Below are 25480 nucleotides of genomic sequence, written 5' to 3'. Positions count from 1 at the left end.
CTGCATATTCAAATCTTCTCACGATAATTGGGTCTTCAAATGTAGATATGTTCTTTGCAATAAAAATTAGATGCACACCGGACTACGGGAATGGGAGCAAAGGAACAGGCGGTCAACGAAAACGTGATAAGAGAAAAAGAAATGGGAAATGGTGAGAGGGAAACGATAAAGTTAAGGTCTCCAGTAAGAGTATCCCTTGAGCTGTTTCACATCTTTCTCTACTGTATTTTTGTTTTCTCTCGAAATTTTATTTTGCGCTGTATCTTCTATATTGGTCTCAGAAATTGTTTAAAAAGCGAATAAGATGTCTCTCGAAGAAGCCGATGATGCACACGAAGGCATCGACACATTTGACGAATTCAGCGGACACTTCCGGACGGTTCCGTCCGACTACGGACATTTGCATCCGTTATCAGACGGTTTAGTTCGATTTCGACCACTGACGTTCGTTTTCAGACGGTTCAGTCCGACCTTGGACGTTTACGTTTGTTTTCCTGCGTTTCCATCCAATTTCGAAAACTCTTATGTACGTTTCCGGTCGGTTCCTTCCGATTTAAGACACGATGTGATAGTAATCTGACGGGGCCCACGTTTCGTATTGGGACGGTTCGGTCCAATTTTCGACTTGCGGGGGTCTACAAGGATAGTAGACTGGGAACAAACGATGGGAATCCAACATGGCGGTATGTTTGGAAAAATAATATTTACAAAACCTGAGCAAACTGAAAACAGTCCTTAAGCTTCCCATAACGTGTCATGAGTTGAAACGTACGTATTGCATCATTTTGGTGATATCTGTGTGGAGAGAATGGATTGCCAGACAAGGATTGGAAAAAATTCATGAGGACTCACATCTCGAATTTGTCACAAACACGTGTAAAAGAGCTAATTCAAGATAAGGTGAACCTCAGAACTTCTTTGTTTTTACATTTTATTTAAGTGTAATTTATCATCTCTTAGTTCATTCTACTGAACAGCGCGATTTTATTTGAATGTCGTTCAGTGCCTCAATAAGTTTTAAAGCTTAACCGTAGCCTTTCACTTCCAAGATCTCTTAGTAATTCTCTCTACTATCTTCCTTACAATTCTCATGATGTTAATTTAGAGAATTTGGATCAACTGACAATCACCTAATTGATATTTTGCTAAATTCTTGTCTCTTATTAGCTTGATATTGTATTGATATTGTGAGGAGAAATTCTCTATTGGTCACACTTGAGAGTGAAAGGGTTAAGCAGAATTAAATTCAAATATTTTGTAGCAAGCTTTACTCCAGCACATGTTAAAAAAGGGAAAATTTGCAGTATTTGAAGCTTCCATGTTCTTTATTATTATTGCGTAAAAGATGATGTCTACAAATTTTAATGTCATTGTTGTTTTGATGTTTTTCTTTTTTAGTTTAAAAATCCTCACAATCTTTCACTAGCTATATTCATGGAATCATACAGCACATGGTTTTCATAGACTCAATACAAGTATTACTAGGTTATTCAAAATAACATTGATTTCAAAATATAGGATGAATTAAAAAGCTTGGATAAGTTTCCACTCCTAAGGCCAAACAAGCACTCTTCTTTTTTAAGTGCCCTCCCACTTTGTTTAAGGTGATTCCCTAGAAAAAAAGGGGTTATTGAACAATTTTTTAATTTTTCCTATGTTTCCTATCAGTGTCTGTTTCGAAAACAACAATTTAAAAGATAGGTCACTGTGCATGTATAAAAGATATGATAGGCCAAACTTCATTTGTACTGGACTGTTCTGGCACTAATCAGGTGCATTATTTCATCAGTTCACAGTACATTATGAGGTAGCTGGAAGCAAGGGTGTTTAAAGTAACATTTTAAAACTTGATAGGTTGAAAGTCTCAAGGATATGGAACGATTTGATATATAATTTGTGCAAAAATCATGCAGTTTTATGTGACTGCAACTCAGAATGTTCATTGAGTCCAAGCTTTGTGCCTGCTTTAAGCCGTATCTTTTATTTCCTTTGATAAATTTTGTAATTTGTCCAATTTAAAGGGGATAATTTGTACACCAAAATTACACTATAAAAAATATAGGTCCTGGTGCTTGTTCACAAGTTAAAGACCATCATACCTCTTTAACTGGTCCATTTATTGGAAAACAATATGGTGTTCTCAGAATGTGTGCTTGCTTATTTGCCTGATTACTTGATTTTTATGTGCAGTACAGGATGCGCAGTGCAATACTGAGGAATCACCCTAAGTAACCACCCTCCCTCCAATAAGAGCTCCTCCCTAATATAACTGAAATTTTAAAGTGCCTGGGCACATATTTGAGAGAATACAATGTATGTTATTATCAATTACAAAGTAGAAGAAAGAAAAGGAAGCAGAATGGGGACAGACAGAAGAACTGCAACACACCTCGGAACATACCCGTCCGGTACTTAGAATTCTTACACTCTTGCTCTTAGAGACATTGAAATCATTGAATGTTTGAGTGCATGCAAATTACAAAGTCATAGTTCAATTTATGTAAATTTTCACAAATCACACATGCACATGTCACATATAGTTATTTTGTGACTGCTTGTAACACTCAACCACCTGAAAAATTTTGCATTTATGTGAGCGTGTCAGTGCTCTGCATGCCTTAAAGAGTGAGATTTCATTTAGTTAAACTGTAATACTTAATGCTTTTTCATCAATATCAGCAGCTGAGAATTTAATAAAGCATGATGTAAATATGTGATATATCCCACCAAAGGTTAGGAAAAGTGATGAGCTAATTATAGAGAAATGTAGAGCACTAGTGTACTGATATAAAGAAAAATAAATCCAATTTTGCCTGATTTCCAAAATAATCATGCTATGCTTTGATGCAATAGTTTCTTACAACAGGGAAAACTGCATGCAAATGATGCCAAAAGGTTTTATAGGATAAAAACAGGAACACTGGAAACCATAAGGATAAAAACCAATAGATGCATGACTGTACCAATCCATAAGCAAGTCAGAGACTTGAGCTTCCAGGTTGCTCCAAAATATTGCAAAACTACTGCAAAAGAACATCTGCAAGTCTCATTGTTAGTAAATATTATTACCTGAAGCACTTTCCTACATAAAATTACTTAGTACTTAAAGATAAATCCTTGATGTACCTTTGTACAGAAGGATTGGTAGGTACTTGGTAGTACTGAGAGTGTGTTCAATACATTTGGTTTCATTCAGCTCAGAGATGATGAGGTCTTTTGGATGGTATTCTTCAAGTGTCTTCAAAAGAATTTAAAAATTGTGACTGTAAACATTATGCACTCACCAGACTACTTTTTTTGCCATCTTTTTCTTAGTTTGATTTGGAACTATTAAAAAAGGGCATTTTGCTGTCTTGAAAAGAGACCTAGTGAACATGGATTTTTTTTATTGATGCATGTCATTGATAAATGGACTGTTTCAGGGCTCGAATTTCAAATTTAAATTTGGCCATCTATCACCAGCTGACATGAGCTGGGTTATGTGTTTTGCACTTGAGATCATTTATTATATATGAATGTGTGATAGGTCATAATTAAGATTAAGAAAAAATATTTCTAACCTCATCAACAGTCAAAAATCTCTAAATCAATTATGTACTACTCAACCTGAGATTGATCACACACTATCTCAGAGAGTAATTAAGCATGCTACCATCTCAAGGAGTAATTTAATGTGCTCCTGTCTATATTTTATATTTGGGACATTGATAGCTAGTGATTATTTTGCTTGATCACAAACTAAAACCTTTATCATGTAAAACCAGCAAATGATGAGCTAATGTATCCTTTATTTTCTCTTTAGTCAATGACACTACTTGTTATGCGGAGACATATGTTTACTCAAATAATCACTCACAGCAAGTAGTTATATGAGAAATTGTGGACTGTTTCCTTTAAAGACCTGTATTTCCCATTGTACTTTGATACCAAGCCCCAACCCATGTGTTAGATCAGATCTGAGCTGTTAGAAGGTTGGATGGGGCAATATCCTAGATGATCATCACCCAGAAAATTAGGGCTCAGGGAAAAACATCTCTGTCTACCAGATAGTGATTCATCTGCTGGATAGCATTGTCCAACCTTCAAACAAATGGGCCAGTGTGATACAATTATTATGAAATCCTGGGCAATCAGTACCAGAAGTTGACCAGCCAACTGGACTCTAAATGAGGAAAGATGGCTTCAAGACCTGCATGTAGCTAGGGCAAATGTGTTGTGTTCAAACATCTTATTTTGGAAAAGTAGTCATGTAATACTCTTAGTCTCTGAAGAGAGCTGTTATGGTAAAACTTTTGGATAAGCTTTCACTCCATGGGCTTCTTACAGAGAGAGAGAGAGAGAGAGAGAGAGAGAGGCAAATAAATAAGGAAAAATAAGCCACTGTGATACTGATAGAATGAAATTTGTTTTGATTAAAGAGTGTTACATGAAGTAACTTAATAGTGTTTCTTTATTTCAGATCCACCACAAAAGCATGACAGTTGAACATCTTGAGCCAAGAAATGATGGTGAAAAGTATTGAGAGAGAGTACTGGTGATGACTGACGACAACAATGCAAATGAAAGGTGACTTATTTTTTAGTTTCATAGTATTCTATCAAATTTCAAACATATGGATATGGGTACAGTTGGCTCTAGGTTGTTATTCTAGATGCTAGTGGATAATTTACCAGGCATTTTTCATCCAGCTGTTGGCCCACAACCCTCTTTATTGGGAAGGTATTACATAAGAGTTTATGTTTTAATTTTTGTTTGTTTGTTTTTATAATAGAATTGTTAAAGTAAGTGGGCTGCATTAAATTGTTCTAACAAGTACTTTAGCAAAACTCATTTAATGTGTTGACTTTTTTGCTTTAAAAACCTTTAAATTTGTTCTCAAGTCTCATGGTTTTCCCAGGTGGAAGGATTCAGGGTTTTGCTATTTTAAGTCCAAGGTTTTTTGGGATTTTCTTTTATTCTTTGTCATAGTTAAATGTCTCTTTGGTAATTTGAGGCCTCAGATTATTTGGATTTTTGGTTTTCATGGGTCTTACATTTTTCAGATCTCAAGTTGTCGTTGGTCTCAGAATGTTGGGTCATAGACTTCTTAGACTTCTAAGCATAGTTTTTTTGGACACTAAGGGTAGGATTCTTAGGTCGTACTTGTTGGATCTTTGGTCTCAACATTTTTGGGTCAGATCTAGATCTGAGGGTCTATAGGGTCTTTGGATCTCAAGTTTGTTGGGTCATAGACTCTCCAGATTGTACCTTTTTGGTTTGTGGGTATGTTTAAGGTTTACATTTTGAGGGCCATAGAGTTTTTAGCTCAGTTTTGGGTCAGTATACTTCTTGCTGAGCTGTAGGATTTTACATATTGCATTTAATGCATTTCATGTTATTTGGTACCATTACAATTGTAGTTGAAAAAGTCTCCAGAGTATGAATCACTTAAATATTTCTCTCCTCCCTTCCCTCAAGAGTATCATTAGAGTAATGATTGAGAGTCTCATAGATTCAGATAATATAATTTATTTGCACTCATTGAATATTAATTTCTACAACACGTGTTCAATAGGACTTTTACATGAGGCACTCAAACCTGTTTTGGCTTTGTGGTTTTAATAGCTGTGCACATTGATAAGTGGTTTTTGGCGTGTGCCTGTACTAATGCACATGGATAAACTGAGTCAAGATGTGAATTGGCATAAGGCTTGTCTACTTGGAGCTCATGTAATTCGTCTAGTTTAATCATGTAGTACAATATGATGACTGACGGACGGATTGACTGGCAGGCTACCTGGCTGGGTGGTTGACTGACAGAGGGACTGACTGATTGGCTAACCGACTGACTGACTGACTGACTGCCGCACTAGTGTACTGACTGGCTTGCAGGCTGACTGGCAGACTGTTTGACAGGCAAGAGAATTGTTTACTCCGATATCGTTAAGTCTTCATTCACGCTTTTCTACATGACGTTTTGATTCAATAGCCTGTATGAAGTTTAAAGATGGGCAACTTAGTTGGAACAGTAGGCTTCTCTTTTTCACCACGGGGATTCTAAATTGCAAAAATTTCCGTAACCAGCGAGTTCATTTATATGAAATTACAACGAAACGGTTGATGTTCTCGGCGACTCATCATGCAACGAATACCTTCCGCTATCCAATTTGTTGATGGTTTACTCTGGGGGTGGGGGTTAGGGGGTACTGAGAAAGAAGGCAGGTCAGCTGCCTTTCGGAGAAGTTAAGTGTGTTAACGACAATATCTTACGCCAACCTGACGTATAGATTTCGTGTACTGGAATTCTGGCCATACGAATTGTACAGTTGAGGAGCGTTTGTGTTCCTATTCGCTCTTTAGAGTAGAATGTGTCGTTAAGACCTGTAGCTGTGTGGTAAAGAGTGTTGCACCTAAAAACAACTAAGGCTTTCCATCTTGCCAGGCTATTCGAAAATTTTTGTCTTGGTGAGGTAATGCCTAAATAATTGTGTAGTGTGCGTGATATATTATCACGGTGACCGTTTTTTGGACCAGAATAATCAGCTAGAATTTTCCGTTTAGAATCGAATTCTATTCTCTTCGAAGTGGTGCTGGGAAAATTGACCAGGGTAGTGACATGGAGTTTACTTTGACTCTGATTTATTTTCTAGTTTTAAGTTTTTTCGCTTTAGATGTATAGTATTTAATAATTTACATAAAATATCAATCTAGTAAACGTTTTCACTAGCAGATATGTTTTGTTGAAACTGTCTTTTTCAGGTAGACAATGGTTTAGTTGAAGATTGCAGTTATGGAAGAATAATTAATGATGTTTACCGAGATTGAAGGTTACAAGATGATCTCTTGAAATACTGATTACAGGTTAGAAAGTTCTACATCTTACTGAGTCCATTGTTATATTTTACAGAAACCAATTAAGACGTTTAGTTTGACAGTGGGATACTGTTCCATTACTTTTGATCGTTTATCATTCTCACTTCTTGAAACTGCTTGGGTAAGCAGTCTTATGGTCAAAAATCACATTAGGACTTAACAGTTTGAAAAGTTGATCCTATCGCTAAGGGCAAACTAAAATTGAACTGCGTAAAGGTCCAAAATAACTGCAAGGTTTGGCATTAGTAAGCTTCTTGAAATTTTAGTATCTGCGGTTTTCGCTTCTGTCAAACCCAATTTATAAAGCACAAGCTTATTTCTGTTATTGTTGTTGTTTCCTCAACGTGTAATTCAAGCAATCAGAAAGTCAACCACTGTATTTTTTAGTGTAAAAAAATTATTAAAATGAAATTGAATCAATCAAATTCACGTCATACAACTCTGCAGGTGATTCTCTATGGCCTAAAATTTGCCAAAATTGTTTTTCGTGCTATCAATAATTACTGAAAATTTGCTTTACAGATTTAGAATTGCGGAGCCATTTCAGAGAGCCACGTGCAAAACGCAAGTTGTAATATGCAAATTTCGTGGCAAAAGCAGAATTCACGTTACCTAAGGGATATAAAAACTCTTCGTTAAGCCCTTCTCTTTTTTCTTTCCATTGCTGTTTACTTAATTTCATGAAAGAGATGCGTTCTTATTCTGATAAATTTGTACTTAGCGATTTTTTAGACTCAGACTTCAACAGTACACCGAACCTGGTTTCGTATGAAATTATATGTTTATTTTCTGTCCGTTCACATAAAAGTACAGTTTACATTTGTAATCTTGAACTTTCTGCAGATAGCTGAGCGAAGCAAATGATAAAGATTGGACCTGAGAAAGCATCACCTAGGAAAGGCAGTAGAAATTCGCTGTTTGTCAGAAGAAGAAAAGCCACTACAGTAATGACATCGAGAAAAACTCATCCTACACTATGGTTTGCTCGATAGAGAAGCTATTTTGAAGACTGGTGTCTCGTGTTCCTAAGGTGATTAAATGTATCTGTTATGCAGTTTACTTCAGATTGCCAGGGGAAAAAAAAAAGACTGTAAAAAGTATATTCTATTTCTATTGGAAAACTTGAACGTTTATTCTGATAGCCTCGACGTTATTAAGTTTTCAATTTATTTTAAATACAAGAAGACCATAGAAAGGAAGGCAGAAAGTTGGGGGTAAACGTTTTTATGGTCTTCACTCCATTTTCCTGCAGGTTTCTTCGACCACCCAAGGCTGGATACCAAGGAACACGATCACCTTAAGCGTAAGGCCAGAGACAAATAACAATCTTAGAGAGAAAGAAAAATTGGATCGACCCCAATTCAGAGAATAAAATAAAAAAATTGGGGTTTGATCCATCCACCATCCCCCACCACACCTGCCCCTATTAAAAGGTACTTATAGGTTATCAACCTTGAAGGGAAAACGCAAACGGTTTCTGTCCACCATCTACCACCACACCCGCCACTTTTATTAACTCATGATAATGCATCTACCTTGTGATGCAGTACAGTATATTACTGTACAGTACTACAATACAATCTTTTAATATATAGTACAGTAGTAATATTACAAACTCTTTATTACAATTTTTTAATACAGTAATATTACAAATTTGATATAGTTGTTTTTTTCCCATCCGACCTCCCCCGCCCGCCAACCTCTTGCAGACAATTTTCTTTATTCTTTTTAAAAGTTGTCCACCTTGTGGTAGTAACATCTACTGTCAAACGCATGCGTTTTATCTAGCCAAATGTCTGTCTTTATACACATGCGTATTACACGAGGCTATTACCACAAGGTAGTCAATTTTTGCAAATACTTAAACACTGCCTTTGCACATTAGACATGGCTGGGAACGGTGGCACATCTACCCCTAATTCTTATTTCTTCTCGGAAGGTTGACAATTGTTTGGTTTTTTGTTAACTCTTCATGAATCCTATGAAGGGAAAAATAAAGAAATATGTATGAGCCACAATATAATACTCGAAATGTTGTAATTGTATACATAAAAAAGTTTTGTACAATCGGACATTCGTTGGACAAAGCACAACAACAACAAAACAATGAATATGTACGCAATGACACAATGAAATAAACTCACCTCAATAACAAATCTCTATTCAGCTGTAATTAAGCTCAACACGTGTCCCTCATGACCTTTTTAACTTTGTAACCTCGGTACCTTAAACAGGAAAAGAAAGTGCACGGTGTCGTTAAACGATACTGAGTTTTCTTTTTCGGTTTTTGTTTTAATTTTTGAGGTGCCCAACGGCTTAACCTGCATCGCACATGTACACTAGTAAATCTCTCGAAAACATGAAACATCATTTGAACTTTCGCATAATCAAAGACGAAAATATGAATAGATCTATTACGTGTGGATTTTCATACACAAGAAAAACGAAGACTCCAAGTGAGGTCCTTAGAAGTAATTTCTAAGAGGATTGAAATCGAGTTTTAAGTCAGAACAATGAGGTGGTTTATCATTCCTATAGAAATGACGACAAACTTAATTTCCTAACTCTCACCGATTGTGAGAAAATAACAGTGTAATTGGACGTCTATCTTCCTTTACGGAAACAAAATTCCCTGACTTTTTCCTAACTCTAATTTTTTTTTCCTCGAACTTTCCTGATCAGTCGCGGTGAATCAAGTGTAGTGCTCTGTAGGTTTAAAAAAGAAAGGATCTGATCATGAAAGCGTAACCGCTTAAAAAATCAATTGTTGAGTTTAGAAGAAATAAATAAGATTTCGATGCTGTGTAGGGAACCTTGAAGAAAGTAACAAGGTCAAAAGTTCTGGGAGAACCTGCAATTTACGCTTCCTATGAGTTTTCTGGGGCGGATTTTTAGGTGATCATTTGCTCTCTAACTATTGTTTGACAGAGAATTGCGACTGAATCAAATCATCGTCGAGAGATAAAACGTACGCCAAGTAAGCTTATCATATCTCTCGGTTAGTACGTACGCTATGATTGGTCAATTTAGCGGTCGTAGTTTGCTGTACGGCCCACTAAATTTAACAGTTTGTCTGAATTGAAATCTCCCCCTCTATTTGAACCAGGAGATGTACTAAATATCTCACTAACCGCGTTTACTCGGTACGTCTCTAAGTTAGGGAGCCTCGTTTTTTCTGCTCGGATTTATGGCGCGCGGGAAATACATCTGAGCAAGTGACCTCAAGTTAATTCCATAATGGTGAAATAATTTGTTCAACCCCTTCTTGCACCGAAAAAAGCTCTAAAATTTTTAATTTTATTAGTTGGCCGTAAGTAAGCTGTTTTGCTTTGCTTCACGCTGATCGCGGATTGACGTATCAATTGTGAGATTTTCTTGAAGAGCTGCGCGTGAGCCGTAAACTGAACTCGTAACACTAGGACAGCACTTAAAGAACATGCGATTGTTCTTACATTCCACCCTAGCGAGAAAATAAACTCTGATTGACTGAACCTGGGCTGCCAGGTAACACGCCCAGCTCTGAGACATTAAATACCAAAATACCTAAAATGATGCTTCTGTGTTGTGTGCTTCTGCTTCAACTGATCACGTGCAGCTTCTCAATGCTAACAAACCACTCGCCTTGGACACCTCATGGAGGCGATCATAATCCACTGAAATCCAAGACGTAAATATACATCGAATTTCCCACTTTCCCTTGAATCCTATGTCAAACCAAAAGATACAAAAATCAACTTTACCTTTTTATTTCCATTTATTTTAAGTTTTAATGTATGAAATATTATCTAAAATGCGGTTACCTTTTAATCTTTTCTATATTTTTTTTGAACGATACCGACTCCTAGGTGGGTCAACCCTTAATCAACCATCTCTTGAACAAAGTTAAACACCCGATCAGCGCCTACAAGACAGTCCAGTGGCCGAAACTGTTTCATCTTCTTTTTTGGGGACCAAGTCTTTGCATCACAGATCAAGACTAAGGAAGAGATTGTTTGGGTGACACCAACCCCCTTAAGGGTCAGCTTTAAGTTTCCCATCTCTTGTACAAAGTCAAACACCCGATCAGCGCATACAAGACAGTCCAGTGGCCGAAACTGTTTCATCTTCTTTTTTGAGGACCAAGCCTTTGCATCACAGATCAAGACGAAGGAAGAGATTGTTTGGGTGACAATGCCCCATACTGATTCAGCCTTAACATGGTCTCTCATCTCTTGTAAAAACACACTCCAGTGTCCAAAACAGGTTTTTTTTTTCTTTTTCGTTTTTTATGTAGGACCAGGTTTTCATATTTATTACGTTTTTTACTTGGACTAAATAACATTTGTATTTTATTCTATATAGGTCAATACTTACCTCATGAAATCAGCAGCACTACGAACCAAAAGCCGTGGGAAAAAGGAAACAAAAAACCTAATTGACTCTTTAAAAAGACAGTATAGAGTTCTTCAGTATAAATTACGTTTGCTCTTGTTACAATATTATAACACGGTTAATTAGGTGCGTGTTTCATTTAAACAACCTTTCACAGATCCTTGGAACCATTTGAAAAGTAAATTTCATCTGGGTTCAACTATAATATGCCCGTATTTCATGTGGAGATTTTGTTTCAGCAGGTGAGGGGATGGGTGGTTAAGACTGTTTTGAAATAAATATTTTATGCGTAAAAGCATAAGAATAAGAGTGAGACAAAAAACTTTTAATCTCCCTATGCACTATGCATCTAAGATTAACTACAAACTGAGCAAAACTTTATATACCGTATAATACTAGGATCTTATTTACCTGCATCAGCCAACAAGAGGATTTCACCGTAAAACAATCAGAAATAAATTTGAACCTAAAGTCCACAGTTGGCAATTACTTTCTGAAAAAAAAATTAATAAAAATAAAAATAATTGGAGATGGGAGACTTAAAGGTGATCTACAATTTGTTATTTGGATTAAGGTGGCAGTCAACGATTTGCAATTTCTTCGCTTTAGACATGTTTTAAAGCTGTTTTCTTAAACACGGTTAAATATTTTATTCTTTATAGAAGCTGTATAAATCGATGTTTGTCGACGTCATATTTAGGACATTGAAAATATAAGCTACTGACTTCTTGAAACGTATGGAAAACTCAATTTTTCAGTTCTCTGTTTCTGATTTTCATTCAGTGAAATCCGGTGTATGTGAATATGTTCTGCAGGTGTGGATGAGATGTAAGAGTCTAAGAACCCTTCTTTGTTGGAGCGCAAATGCATATCAGGTTACCCCAAAGTATTTAGTCAAGTTCCACTGATAATACAAATAACAGAGGGTACTGTCATCTGCAGTTTCTGCATGAAAGATGGCAATCAATCCTCTTATATCCAGAACACATGATTCTATATTACATGTAAAATGTTTTAACGATTGCTCCCTACTTTCTTTGGCGGGATTGATAGGAAATAACAAGCGCGTTTAAGCCCTTAACCCTCAAAATTAATTTTTCTTATTGTCTGCTATAGATTCTTATAATGTGAATTTTGAGAATTTGGTATTGGATCAATCAATAATCCCCTAACTGATATTTTTCTTTGTTCTCATCACTTGTCTGCCTGATATTGTATTGATATTGTAAAGAGAAATTCTGTCTTGATCACTGACGGGAATTAAGGGGTTGAAACAAACTTAAAAACACTCGAGGCGTAAAAATATGTATAGTTTGACAAATCAATACAGAAATGAAAAGTAAAATAAGGAAATAAGTGGTAAGCACAATAAGAGTAAAGAATGAATTTTTCGGCATTCCATTAAAGACACGATCAAGAAACTGTCATGGCGGCTGACAATGAGGCTCGTTCTGTGCTATGTGATCTTGCCCTCCCTTCTTATATTCGACTTTACAAATTAATTTTACTCGAGCAACAACGAAAAACACGAGCACTACAATTCCATCCGAAATATATCTGTATATAGGTTATTTACCTGAAGAAAAGTCTTGACAAAATTGAAGTCATGAATCCTCGACGTCGAATGTTAGCCACGCGATTCGGCATAAGAAACACTCACCAACCTTGACAGAACTGACGATATCCAAGGTAATAAGGTCAATATAACGTGTTCCTTAAATCCATAAAAGCTGGAAAATACGCTGAAATTCCTTGCGGTTCGTAAGCTCCTTCCACGTGCAAGACTGAGCGCAAATATGAATACTAATTTCAAAAATTATTTGTAATTCAAATGAGTTTTCCACTTTAAACGGTGTGTTAAAAATAATCGACACTGAGCTCTTGGGTTAGTTTCGTTAAATCAAAAAACCTAGAAGGATGTCAAGCTGAAGGCTGAATTTGGTCAGTCTTGGTAAAGCTCAATGGGGAGGTGCAACTAACTATTTTTGTAATTTTAGAAATGTTTACTCGAACCCAGACGATTTTTGAACGTAGACAATTTGCTTGTAGACCATTTTCTTATTCATTGACGTTACCTGTTTCTCGTTACTATTGGCATTTCGTGTCACTAGATTTCTTCTAAAAACACGCTCCAATTTGTAATTAGACTGGTACTGAATTCAAAACCATAATCCTTCAATAAGATTCCACTTATTTACGTAGAGCTGGTCTTACTTTAACAACTATAAGTTCTGTATGGAGGGGCAACGGTCTTTCTTCAATAAGACATATGTCCGTTTGTTCACACACCGATTTCTGTACGCTACTGTCTTCAATGTATTTCAGCAAAAGCTAGTTTTTCTGTGACCACGAACACTCAAAATAGAAAAACTAACATACCATAGAGGTGTTATTAACACTCAACTTTAGTTCCTTTAGGTTGTCTTTTATGTCTCCTTGGAAAAAAGAAAAGTGTGATGTGACGTTAAACCAAGTTCCTATAAATATTCTTTGGGTCGTGAATGGGTGCTATTGCTATAAACTTGATATTAATTCAGTTCACAGCGCCTAAACATATCTGTTTCACATCAAAGAAATAGGTGAAGGAACTGAACATTTCCACATCGAAAAATGGTTAAAGTGGCAAGTGACAGGCTCAATTACGGTAAAAGCTTATCTGTTAGAGAAGACCCATTGTGGAGAAAGAAATGGCCGTTTTCTTCTTTCCGAGTCCAGTAACCCCTCCTGTTTTTGCATACACCGATTGAGTGCTTCTCTCTGTGCTTTACAGGCGACTTTGAAATAAACATAAAACAGGAAAAAAATGTGAATGAAAAGAAGCCATCGACCTATTGCTAATTGACATAAAATTGTGTCGTCGTGACCACGCCCACGAGGAATATTTACTGTCATTGGTTTTGCAGAATGTGTGCCTGTGAGAGTAGAATAACATTTACTAGACTATTTTTTATCTATACAACAAACCTACTATATTCCGGGAATTTCGTCAATTGACTATTCAAAGCGTAAAACCTAAGCTATAGGAAATGTAAACTTTTTTATCAGCTTCGCTTGGGCCAGGAAACACATTATTTAAACCCAAATACCTTGGATATCGTCCGTTCCGTCACTAGTGAAGTCAAGAGAATGTTTCCTCGAGGTGGCTGAAGCAAATGGTTTGAATTTGACGACGAAGAAGGATGGATAGATGTCATTTTGTCACGACCTTTTTCAAGGTAAATATCCTACGTAGATGTATATTTTGGATAGAAATGCAGTGTTCTTGTTTCTCGTTGTTGCTCCAGTGAAATTAATTATGAGTTAAAAGTAATACAGAAGAGCGTGGGAGACATGAGCACAGCTCAGTATAATACAACTTTTTAGTAGTAGCAGCCATGACAGTTCTGACTGAAACCGCGTGACTTTTAGAGCAGCAGCGAGAGATGCGAACACAATTGAAAATGTGCTGATCGCTTAATAACTCATCTATCTTTCATTCTTCACAGCTTGTTATTCTGTGCACAGTATATTTTATATCAGAATTTTAACGTTAAATGTGGTTTAACGGGTATTGAAACCTACAATCGAAAATGTGGTGGCTCTTATTGAGTCTTTCGATCCCGACATTGATCCTCATCGGCATTCCCAATAAAAAAAGGAGTAACCGTAAAATAAGTATGCACGTTTCACAACATAAATTTCTCTATTTTCTCTCATCAGGACACCGTCAGGATGAGGTTATCGCTAAATCAAGAAATTAATTCAAGCGAGGAAAGGAAAACAAGGTAACTTCCAAAAATGTGAGTTATTTACTTGTTGTTTATTTATTGTAAATTACATTATATTATCTATCATACTATAAATATTATATTTTTTTTTTGATGCATCGCAACTCGTGAATAAAAAATAGTCAAAGTGTAGCCGTACCCTCCCCTCCCCCCTTCCCGGCGTTTCTCCTTACGGGGGAGGGTACTGCCATACGTGGGCTAGAATAAAAAACCGTTCGTGCGAACCTCCATTGAATAAGCTCTTTTTATTGCAAGTCAGTCATTAGATGAAATGATTAAAACTGTAGCACTTGTGGCGACCAAAAAAATATAATTCATAAGATTCCAAGGGGTGTTGCTCCAAGCCGCGGTTAACGAGGTGCTTGGGGGCTATTTTACAGATCATTGGAGAATAACAGACCAAAGTTGACCGTTTACACGAATCTTGCAAGTAATCGACCACTAACCACAATCAACGATCAAAATCACGATCAATCTCATAATCAATCAATCAATTAATCGATCTGGATATTGGTCCCGCTTGTGCCAAAGGTTTAAGAAACGAAAATACGAAAGTTTACTGAGACTACTCAAAAACTTATGAATAACTGATTACAGGGACGCTAAACTTGCTTCTATATGCGCGTGGTGACGCCGAAAGGTCCGATTACAAAACCAATATATAAACAAACAGATAAACATTGTAACTATTTTCGTATCTACGATCATTCTAAAATTATAAAACTAATCAATAATCAGTTAAATTAAAATGAGCCTTCTGGCTAGTGTCCTTAACAAATACCACTTTCAAAACCAGTCAATTACTAGATTTGCTGTATATGTTTTTTTATCTGTAACTTTTTTTCGAAAAGAGTGGCTTTACCTTAGTTACCCGGTAATATAATTCATACATTCAAAAGTGACTTCATCACCCCCTACCCCACCCCCACGGTGTCCATTCAATTTCCCTTCTCGCGTATGCTTCCTATTTAATTAAGGGAAAACAACGCAATAAATGAACATTTTATAGTTTTTCTCATGATTTCGAGACATTAGCAGTTGAATGAACAATCGAATGCTCTACCGTTAGACTCGTACATCTATTTATAATCATTATTTTATTAGGGAGAATTACTAAATTAGAAAGCCACATTGAAGGTTGCGTTTTGAAAAAAAAAATTATTTGGGATGATTATTCATTACCATCAACGTATGCTATTTTGGTACCTCATTATGAATACGTTTCTTAGATCCTGCTGACGGGAAAAGGACTTTGGAAATATTTTCATTGCAATTAATTTTGAAAATATGAGGAAGATTTTTAAATAAATGCCACTCCCGCAAAAATACCGCCCCTTTGATATTACCCTTAAGCATCACCACTCGATCTGATTTGAGTCAAAACTAATTTGAATTTCCTTATTGACCAAAACACCTCAAGAGACCTGCAAAAAAGACAAGTGAAAGCTGCCAATGATAGACAATTTAATCAGCGTGCTAATGAAGAAGACACAAAGAGCCGGTTTTATTGCCGAACATTCTCTATAAGGTCACAAAATATCGCAAATTTCCTTTCTAAAAATCTAGGCAATATGAAAGTATAGATTTGATGCCAGAAAATTACTGCCACCATTAGGTAGCATTTCTACTTAGTTTGGACGACCTCACTTCAAAATTAATAAAAAAAAAATTTCAATTTACCTTCTCTAGGGAGTTTTTTCAAAGAGCTTTGTGTTTAAATGCTATTTGCTGAATGACGGTTTTCTAAAGACAATCATAACAGGCACGCTTTTGGAAAAAGAAACTCCAACCTTTAACAACTTGAGTCGAATTCATAGCCACAAAGCCGAGATACAATCTAAAAGCATACTTTCTTAGTCAAATTCAGCTCATGGTATGAAGCTGCACAACAAAACAGGCCATTATATAACAAGATGACGCAGAGAAGCCGCGTGCGCTTTGCCGCTGAAAGTTTTCGCGTTCACCATACCTCTTTCTCGCCATTTCTTCCCTTGGGATTTTATCCAGACAATAAAATCATGATTGTCAAGGTCGTGACAGCTCTGACTGCTGCATAGAAAATTATTGAAGGCACCGTTCCCCGCTGCTGTCACCCGCGGCTGAGGCTGTCATGGCTCAACTACCTTCCTTGAATATTGTCTTGAAGCTTACTTGAAAACAAAGAAACGATAGCAAACTGAATTGAGTAGGAGTATGATTTAGTCTTAAAAAAGAATATAGAGCCAAAATCAGTATCCAATAGGGAGCTTTGAAGGCGTAGAGACACGTCACTTCAACCCATGAAAACTTCCTCTATGTGCAATGTTTTTGTGTCATTTTTTTTTTTTGTTTCCCAAACAATAGGAAAATGTCTCTCAAATAATTTGAATAAAGCCGATGGTCACCGCTCAACAGCATTTCACTCTGACAAAAGAAAAAGGGACGCTACTAATCTCTGAAAATTATTCGTCTTCTTTGGCACTTAAGCCCACAGCACGATGATATGGTATTGGGCTCTGGGATGGTTTATCACCATTTTGGCTCTCCTTGGAAATGGCTCAGTGTTCTTTCTCATCGTTTTCAAACGCAGTCTGCACACAATAACCAACTGGTTTATTTTATCTTTAGCCGTGGCGGATTTCATCGCTGCCCTAACATTTCTACCAGTGAGATATTTTGCAAACTTCCACTACAATATTGATCTAGGTCACGCTGGTTTGTGGTACAAGATCTGCTTCACATTCCTCTACAGCTCAACAACTAACTTGTGCGTTCTTACTATGGACCGCTACATGGCAGTCAGCAAGCCTTTCAAGTACGCCCAATACATGAACAGAAAGAAAGCTATATTCCTAATTTTCATAGCGTGGCTATTTCCACTAATTTTCTTCACGCTCCCCGCTGCCCTTTCGTACAGAGATAACGAAGTGTTCACAATGGTATCAGAGATCAATAGAATCTTCGTTTTCCAAGTGTTTCCGTCCATTTTCTTTGTCCTTGTCACTCTTCGTCTCATCCTTACAGCCAGGAAGATAACACGTCAGTGCTACGCGCTAGAAGCTCAAGTCCGCTACAATCACGCCGCTTACCTCGCCAGCTGCAAGTCACTTTTGCGTCCCGAAAGGAGAACCTCGATTATGATTATCTTAATCATTACGCTCTTCAACATCACTTATGCCGGAGGAAATGTCATCTGTTACTGCTTTGTGACCAAAACGTGCGTTTTACCAAACATCCTGGATAAAATCATTCGTCTTTTCTACATCATCCACCTCTCCGCCAACCCCTTTGTATACGCTTTTTACAAAAAGGACATTAGGAAGTGCGTGAAAATACTTTTGAGGAAGTTTGCCGTGAACTAAATGTTTCTGCCTCTACGACTACAGAATTGCCTAATACTTTACACTAGATTACTAGATTTAGACAATCGGACTGTCTTTATGGCTAAAGGCAAGAAGTAAAATGTACCGAGCATTTATTTGAATCATGTGTTCTTTATTTGAAGCGGTTGAAGTGTGAGCTCAGAAGCAGAAAATATTAGAGCTTCATTCGTCAAACCATTATGCGCCATCATTTGCAACGCCGGTTATTGAAATAATCAGAACAAAGAGACGCTGGAAAATTATTCTCTTCAGGCCGCGGTTTTCTTAGTTCGCTGCACTGACATGTAATTTTCAAGGCTAAAAATATCTTTAAACTGCTTATTAAAACTACTGTTAACTTTTTATGATGATCTTTTTTACAGTTGGATTATTAAATTTCGAGGAATTTCTTTGCTTGATTATCAATTATTTTGTCCCTATTGTTGGTCCAAGCGGTTTTGACTTTTTTCCCTCCGACAGACCAACTCTTATCGAAGTTCTACGCATATCAGCCATTCGCACTCTTATGTTAGTTAGCAGGGTTTTGCTCGATAATTTTTTGGGCGCCTTAACCTTTTTCGGGTCTTCTGAATGAACTCTAGTCGGTGTGCTACAGGTAAATGCCATCTATCATAGCGCGTGTATACTTCGCAATAATAATTTTGTTCCTTGTGTGCGGAGAAAGCTGGGTAACTTACTACCATTTTTGTTTTGTTCATGCATAGTAATCCTTTTACGTGATCAGTTAGAGGTGAGATGTTTTGGCCCGCCATCTTAAGCCCCTCAATGTTTTCCTATCTTGCTCGACATTAAAATTTCGCACTCTGGTTAAAACTTTGTTAATTGTTTTAAATGTTTATTAGGATTTGGATTAAAACTATGAAAGTTTTTAAAAGAGAAGCAACTCTCTTGCAAGACCTGTTTTCCCTTCGAAGGAGAAAAATTCGCACCTTCTTCTACAAGAGCCGCGGATTTGAATCAGGCGTTAGGTTTAACCTGTCGTAAGAAATTTACATCAAATGAAAGCCAAGTTGTTGTTGTATATTGCGAAATTAGAAGTGCAGACAAATACGGCGAAAGGAACTAAAACCTTATGTGTATCGTCTCAATTATGGAATGTTAACCGTTAGATTAAATGAAACGTGTTGAATTTACGAAGATTGATCCGATCAATCTTCGTATTTACTGAGACCGGCAGTCTAAGTACGGGGAAACCAGAGCGATTTTTGCCGAGTGATTTTCACCACTGTTTATGAAACCGCGTAAAAATTACTTCAAGTGAAAGCCAAGATGTAGTGAAATTACGACGTTAAAATCCCGTGCAAATACTGCGAAGTTTACAGAAACGGACATAGCGTCTTTCCTTTGTGTTAAGCAACAAGAACGTTTTGTTCAATGCAATTCGTAATCAAATCTAATGAAACTTTTATTAAATGAGAGGTAAGGTCCAAAGGAAACGCCCGAGTTGAAATTCCGGATTCGTTCCTTTTTCCGTTCAGTTGCAAATCGCAGTCAAGTCCTTAACACGCATGCGCGACGTTTTTGTTCCCTCGGAGGGCCCTCACTCTAGCCAGGTGTTGTCGCCCTTTTTGTTAAATTGTTAAATCAAACTTCAGGTAAACAATCTTGGAAATATTTGAGAACGTTTGGATCTTCTCCGTGTATTTTGTACACTACTTCATGCTTCCTAATCTACTTTTCCCTTGGCAAAAAGAAAGCTAAGCCAAGGTTGTTTTGAATTTTCCTTCAAAAGAATATAAAAGAGCAGAAAATAATAGCCCGCAATTTAAGAGTGAGGTCCACTGTGTTCCAGTTTATTTTTGTCCGCTTTCTATAAAAAACGAATTAATGGCGTTTCATTAATGGTTCTACTCCTCCGAAGACCTTGCAAGAACTTTGAAACAATCGCGAGCGGGTAACTTTCAGGTGCTCCATTCTTTATTCACTGGCGTTCAGTGATCTCTCAAAGTGCCATTTTCAGTTGTATTATCTAATCGAAGTCATTAAGAATTAATGCTTTTGTTTCTTGTTTATTCCTTCATTCGAAAAACCGCGCTTTACAGAGCGTGAAAAGTGAAAAAAAGTAGCACATAATATCTGTAGACATGATCATTTAGTCATAAACATCATCATGGCAGACAGTTTTCGATTTTCAAGGCTTTATCCTCTTCTGTGGCTATTTTGTTATTGTTTTGTTTGTGCAATGACCAGTATAATACATAAGAGGACGCCGACAGATGAAGACAAGGACGTTAGAGTTAAAAAGGTAGGCAAAGTTCTTCATCATAATCATTTCTTCGATAATAGAATTGTTTCATTTCCTCAAAATCGTGAGCACAAGAAGCACTGTCACTTCTCAAATCTCAAATGACTCAACTACGCTCTTCCCACTTTTAGACTTAATCATTGAATCAGGTCCACCATTTTGAATTTATAATGTTTCTCTATTTTGATCTTTAATTTTGTTTATATCGGAGTAATATACAACAAAAATTACTCGACAATCGAAAAGAGTGAGATCCGTAATTACTCTTGTAGCCTGTAGCTGCAGGTGTATGATCAGCTTTACTCGATTTTAAAGCTGTTTAACCTCAGTGTGAACACCTGTTGATCACATTTCGGTCAAGCAAATAACACGAAATTTATCGACGAAATACAAGTTCGATTTCGCCACGCTTTTTTTTCGGTTGCAAAGCTCCTTGAGTAGATAGATTGAACCGATTTTAAAGCTTGATCAGACTAAAGATCTTAAGATATCGTTGTCAGAAGGCAAGGAGATATATGGTAATGATTCAGTCCAATCGTTGATCAAATTGTTTCTCTGAAATAGTTAAGTGCATCCAGCAGAATAGGAGTTTCGTATCACAAATTTATTATACTCAACAAAATATTGACGAAGGGCTAACGCTCGAAATGTTAATTTTTGAAACTCTTTACAATATCATGACTCAGTTGATGCAACCAAATTATCTTGTAAAACATCCCACCGACGCAGCAGCGCAGTTTCTTTAGAAAAGTATCCTCTTTTTTGAAAACCTCGTCGATTATCTTTTACTCTCTTCTCGAGCTTGTTTTAAGACTTAAAACAATCGTTATTTTCCTCTTCTGAGAGAAAATAGAAATGCTGACTCCATAGAAAACACACTCTAAAATTATTTATCCATCACTTTTATTTAACTAATTTCTTCGCATTGTGCTTTCGGAATGAAGCAGATGTTCAGTTACTATGGTAATCGCCCCACCAGGAAGTTATGAAGCTTAATTTATCTCCATTACCAGCAATGCGAGTCATATTGCGTCTCAAATACCGTACGTCAATCAAAGATTACTTTCAAAATGGCTTCCCGAAGATACAAAGAAATGTATGGGATCTGAAATAAAATCTTATTTTTTGGCAGTTTAAATAAATTAAATTCTACGTGCCGACCTCTCGTTGATAAATAATATGCAACTGCACTACGAAGCGAAAGTTTTTTCACCGTTTCGTTTATTCGTCGAGCCGCGGAATAGAGGTAAAATAACAAAGATCTTCGGTTGTACTTCCTTTATAGTTTCATCCAAATACCTTCACTTACCTTCACTTCCATGCTTTGAGCTGTCCGTGTGTTTCATGCTTTCATCGGTGCCGACCCCTCAAAATTTTCTTCAGTTTACGATCTTTCAAATACGTTAAATAAAGCCTTCCATGATAAAATAGGAGGCCGCAAATCAATCTTGAAAATAGGGCTTTTTCACTATTAGACGTAACCTTTACCTGAGCTCGCGAATGTCCTGTAGGACGCGAAGAACGACCACTTTCCATCGTTTTCTTCGTGAAAAAAGTCGCCATATTTACTTCAGCTTAGCAGCCTAGCATTTCCACGCTTTTTACCGCTGTTTTAACAATCTGCAGACTCCTACAAGCGCCAAATCGCGCCAATTATAAAAAACAAAACTTGTATCACTGTGAGCTCATTCCAGTCTGAATCGTCAAAAAATGTCTGATGTTTTGCTCGATTTCGAAAAGAAATCCCTAGAATTTCAACTTAAGGTCACTGAATCTCCTCTTTCTTATATAAAACAGCAATGCGTTCAAGAATCTCGAATAGCTCTGGCAATATAAAATCACCATCGAAAACAAACTAAATATACCTGATAAGATGCTCATTCAAATGAGCCGAAGGCTCCCACGTGCTTGTCCACAATGGCCAGTCCTTCCATTTTACTAGGTATTCAAAGTCCTGAAATTGTCAGAGATTGATTAGAGCTGTTTATGAACTTACTTCGATTGTAGTATAAATTTCATCCGAAGTAAAATATAGCTGCAGGAACATAAAAGGGTCAATACACATACCTCGTTCTTCAATCTTCGCCGGCTGATAAGTCTCTCCACAAAATAAACTTTAGATCCGCTTTTAAATTTTCTCCTTCCTTTCAAATGAACTTCTAAATCCACTGTAGAAAGAACATTTAGTGCTTTATAATCAACTCGATTCCTCCGCGGAAATCTACTTCGCTCCATGTTTACATGAAATCTGACGCCATAGCGCATGAACAGTAGAACCTGAAGAAACTACTGACCTCGCGGACCGCGGGAGTAAAATGTCTCGGATTGCTGGTAATGTCCAGACCACTGAAGGTAATAATATCCAACTACGCAGTTACTGGAACTTCAATGTCGTGATAAATTTCTGATCTTAATTATGTTTCAGATGATATCCCCAGGCTACTACTCTCAGGAATGTAATGCTCACAAGCAATGCAAAGACCCAGTCAAGTATTGTCACATGTTTCTGTGCGTTGATTGTTTGAAAGAAAATGTAGCCTGTACACAAAATGGTCAGTGTTGTCCTTCATCGGAGTGCATTTACGGTCGGTGTAAGGCTGGTTCTACTGCAGGAAACGCAGGTAAAAACTCTATAATTTACTGTCTGTATGTACAGCCCCTTCTTGTGTGCCCTTGCCTGCCAGAAAATTTCTCAATATGTAGTTAAATGACTCGGTATTGCAATTTGTCTAACTTGGTCTAAATATCGATTTTTATTTTGCGGCCAAGTGCGCACTCCGTAACAAACCGTAGAGGCAAAGATCACTTTTGCAATAAAGTGTGTCCGAAAACCCGTGACGAAAATGTTGTTCAAAGCAATTAATCACCAGGCCTAGAGAAGGAAATGTGATGATTAAGAATTCCCCATGGAGCCTTGCAGGCGTCCTCTTGCTTGAATGTTTGTCTGTTAACAGCTGCAAAGCTTCCAACTACCTAAAAAGAAACCTCAAAGACAGCATCGAGCGACAAATCATCGATGATTGCTAAATTCTTCGCGAGAAATCCGCGTGTAGAGGCAAGAAGACGGCAATTGCGACTGATATGCTTGCAATCATTTTCGGAACTCAGTTTTTTTGTTGATTTGACATCAGCAATAAGTGTTGCAAAATGATTAAAACAAAGGCTCTCAATGAAAACTTTTACAGCTCCATACGGATCTGATCGCTTCTCGTCCTAAACTAAGCTTTCATAAACTAAGCTGTTATTCACAGGAATATTGACCGAAAGCCCTACTTTCTTTCTTTCCAGGATCGTTCTGCGATAGACAAAGTGATTGTAAGGACCAGGACCTCTGTTGTGTCCGTGAGCCCGCCATCAACCCCGCCATCTCAATTTGTAAGCCCGCCCTCGATGAACATCAAACATGTGGACCGTACAATCAGTACAGGACAATGTACATTGGTGGTACTGTGCAACCGGCCTGTGGTCCTTGTAAACAGGGTTTGACTTGCAAACAAGTAGGGTAAGTACAACCACATCAAAAAGAGAAAGGCTTGGTATCGAATGAGGCCATACGTTTATAAGCTACTATGATTTTGTAGAAATCTTATAACCCCTATATCTAACCTTAAGAGTATCGAGATACATACATGATATTTTGCCACATGGCAATGCAAGTTAAAATTTTAGAGTTACCAAAACAAAATTTTGGCCACAAAGTAGAGAGGAGAAGATATTGTAAACCTTATGAAATGCTAGGAAGGTCAGGGAGAGCATCATTATTCTGTGTCGCTTTCTGTTTATGAAACCGGGATAAGCTCTGTTGGTATGAGCCTCTTGGCTCCTGAGACCAATTAGCATATCACTGCATTTATTGTTCATTATTTCCCTTTCTTCAGAATATTCGGTGTTCATCAAGTTTGCCTGCCTGAAGCAAGTCCCCCTGGGAAGAAGTAGAACTATGCTGAGAAGTGGGAAGCGTCCCGGATACAATGTTGAGCCACGACTAAAAAGTTATAAATAAAACACTATCATTAAATCTATCATTTTGACATTTTTCAGTAGTGTGAAACGAATTTTTTTTTCCCATTTTGCTGGGAAAGCATTCATTCTGTAAGAAGTTTTGGAATCAGTAAGTGTGTCATACAGTTTTCGTTTATATGTGCCCTGTCACTTAAATAGAATAATTTATATGCCATTTTAAGATGAATTGGAGTATTTTCAAATGAAATCTCCATCTAAAAAAAAAACTTGAGACCAAGGTAACCGATGGGTTAATAGTAAATGAACATACTATTAAGAAAATGCCATTTCCGCTGCGTGGCATTTTTGCTAATTGCTGCATGCATGCTGCTTTCGCAATATGTGTGGATTTCAGACGGTCGTGTAATTGCATATTCTCTTTCTGTGCTGTCTTCTGGTGTGAAATAAAATTTACTTTTATATTTTGGAAAGTACGTGAAATAAACCATTTATCTAACAACATCTCAAATTCAAAGTCGAAAGGAGAATATTATAAATATCATCAGAGGTGACTTACTGTGAAGCAATGTTTAATGCCATCCCTCTCCAACAAAGCCACGCTGTTTTTAGAGACAATAACATGATTTCAAGTGCAATTTGATGTAAATAAGCTCGAGTAAATTTCTCAAAGACAAAATTGTACGAGCCCGTAGAGCAAATGCAATCTGTAGTCTTTGAAAAATTTACAAGTGCTTATTACACCAAATTACAAGAGAAATCATCTTATTACTTGTTAATAATGTACATGAAAAAACATGGCAGAAAGTCAAGACAGACGAAATTTTGAAAGCGGTGCGTTTTGACTTACATTACTTTGCACTCGTGTTACATGAGAATGCACTCGTATTACATGAGAATGCACTCGTATTCAGCCAATCAGA

General features: G+C 37.0%; 1 protein-coding gene and 2 long non-coding RNA genes across 3 annotated transcripts; 2 read left to right on the top strand and 1 right to left on the bottom strand.

Moving 5' to 3' along the window:
* Positions 1-678: 678 nt before the first annotated feature.
* On the top strand, positions 679-8991 carry LOC131796837 (uncharacterized). Its single transcript, XR_009341170.2, has 5 exons — positions 679-900; positions 4460-4566; positions 6739-6840; positions 7696-7882; positions 8105-8991. It is a non-coding gene; the product is annotated as an uncharacterized lncRNA (long non-coding RNA).
* Positions 8696-19495, bottom strand: LOC136277761 (uncharacterized). Its single transcript, XR_010716035.1, has 6 exons — positions 16960-19495; positions 11635-11716; positions 11206-11272; positions 10396-10556; positions 8997-9077; positions 8696-8831 (listed from the first exon to the last, which is right to left on the bottom strand). It is a non-coding gene; the product is annotated as an uncharacterized lncRNA (long non-coding RNA).
* A 363-nt stretch (positions 19496-19858) lies between these two features.
* LOC131796827 (dickkopf-related protein 3) lies at positions 19859-25088 on the top strand. Its single transcript, XM_059114432.2, has 4 exons — positions 19859-20597; positions 23023-23218; positions 23886-24099; positions 24476-25088. The coding sequence occupies exons 1-4, from the start codon at positions 20463-20465 to the stop codon at positions 24531-24533; spliced, it is 603 nt and encodes a 200-aa protein (XP_058970415.1). The 5' UTR covers positions 19859-20462; the 3' UTR covers positions 24534-25088.
* Positions 25089-25480: the final 392 nt, after the last annotated feature.

This window comes from Pocillopora verrucosa, chromosome 1 (genome assembly GCF_036669915.1).
Source record: "Pocillopora verrucosa isolate sample1 chromosome 1, ASM3666991v2, whole genome shotgun sequence".
Lineage (NCBI taxonomy): Eukaryota > Metazoa > Cnidaria > Anthozoa > Scleractinia > Pocilloporidae > Pocillopora > Pocillopora verrucosa.
Note: the sequence above shows the minus strand (reverse complement) of the source record. Positions and strands in the feature narration are given on the sequence as shown.

Bases quoted from the DNA above. Each gene is read 5' to 3' on its own strand.
- LOC131796827 (XM_059114432.2), top strand. From the start codon at position 20,463: ATGGCAGACAGTTTTCGATTTTCAAGGCTTTATCCTCTTCTGTGGCTA. The intron at 20,598-23,022 runs GTAGGCAAAGTT...ATTATGTTTCAG, and splicing joins AGGACGTTAGAGTTAAAAAG to ATGATATCCCCAGGCTACTA. The intron at 23,219-23,885 runs GTAAAAACTCTA...CTTTCTTTCCAG, and splicing joins TTCTACTGCAGGAAACGCAG to GATCGTTCTGCGATAGACAA.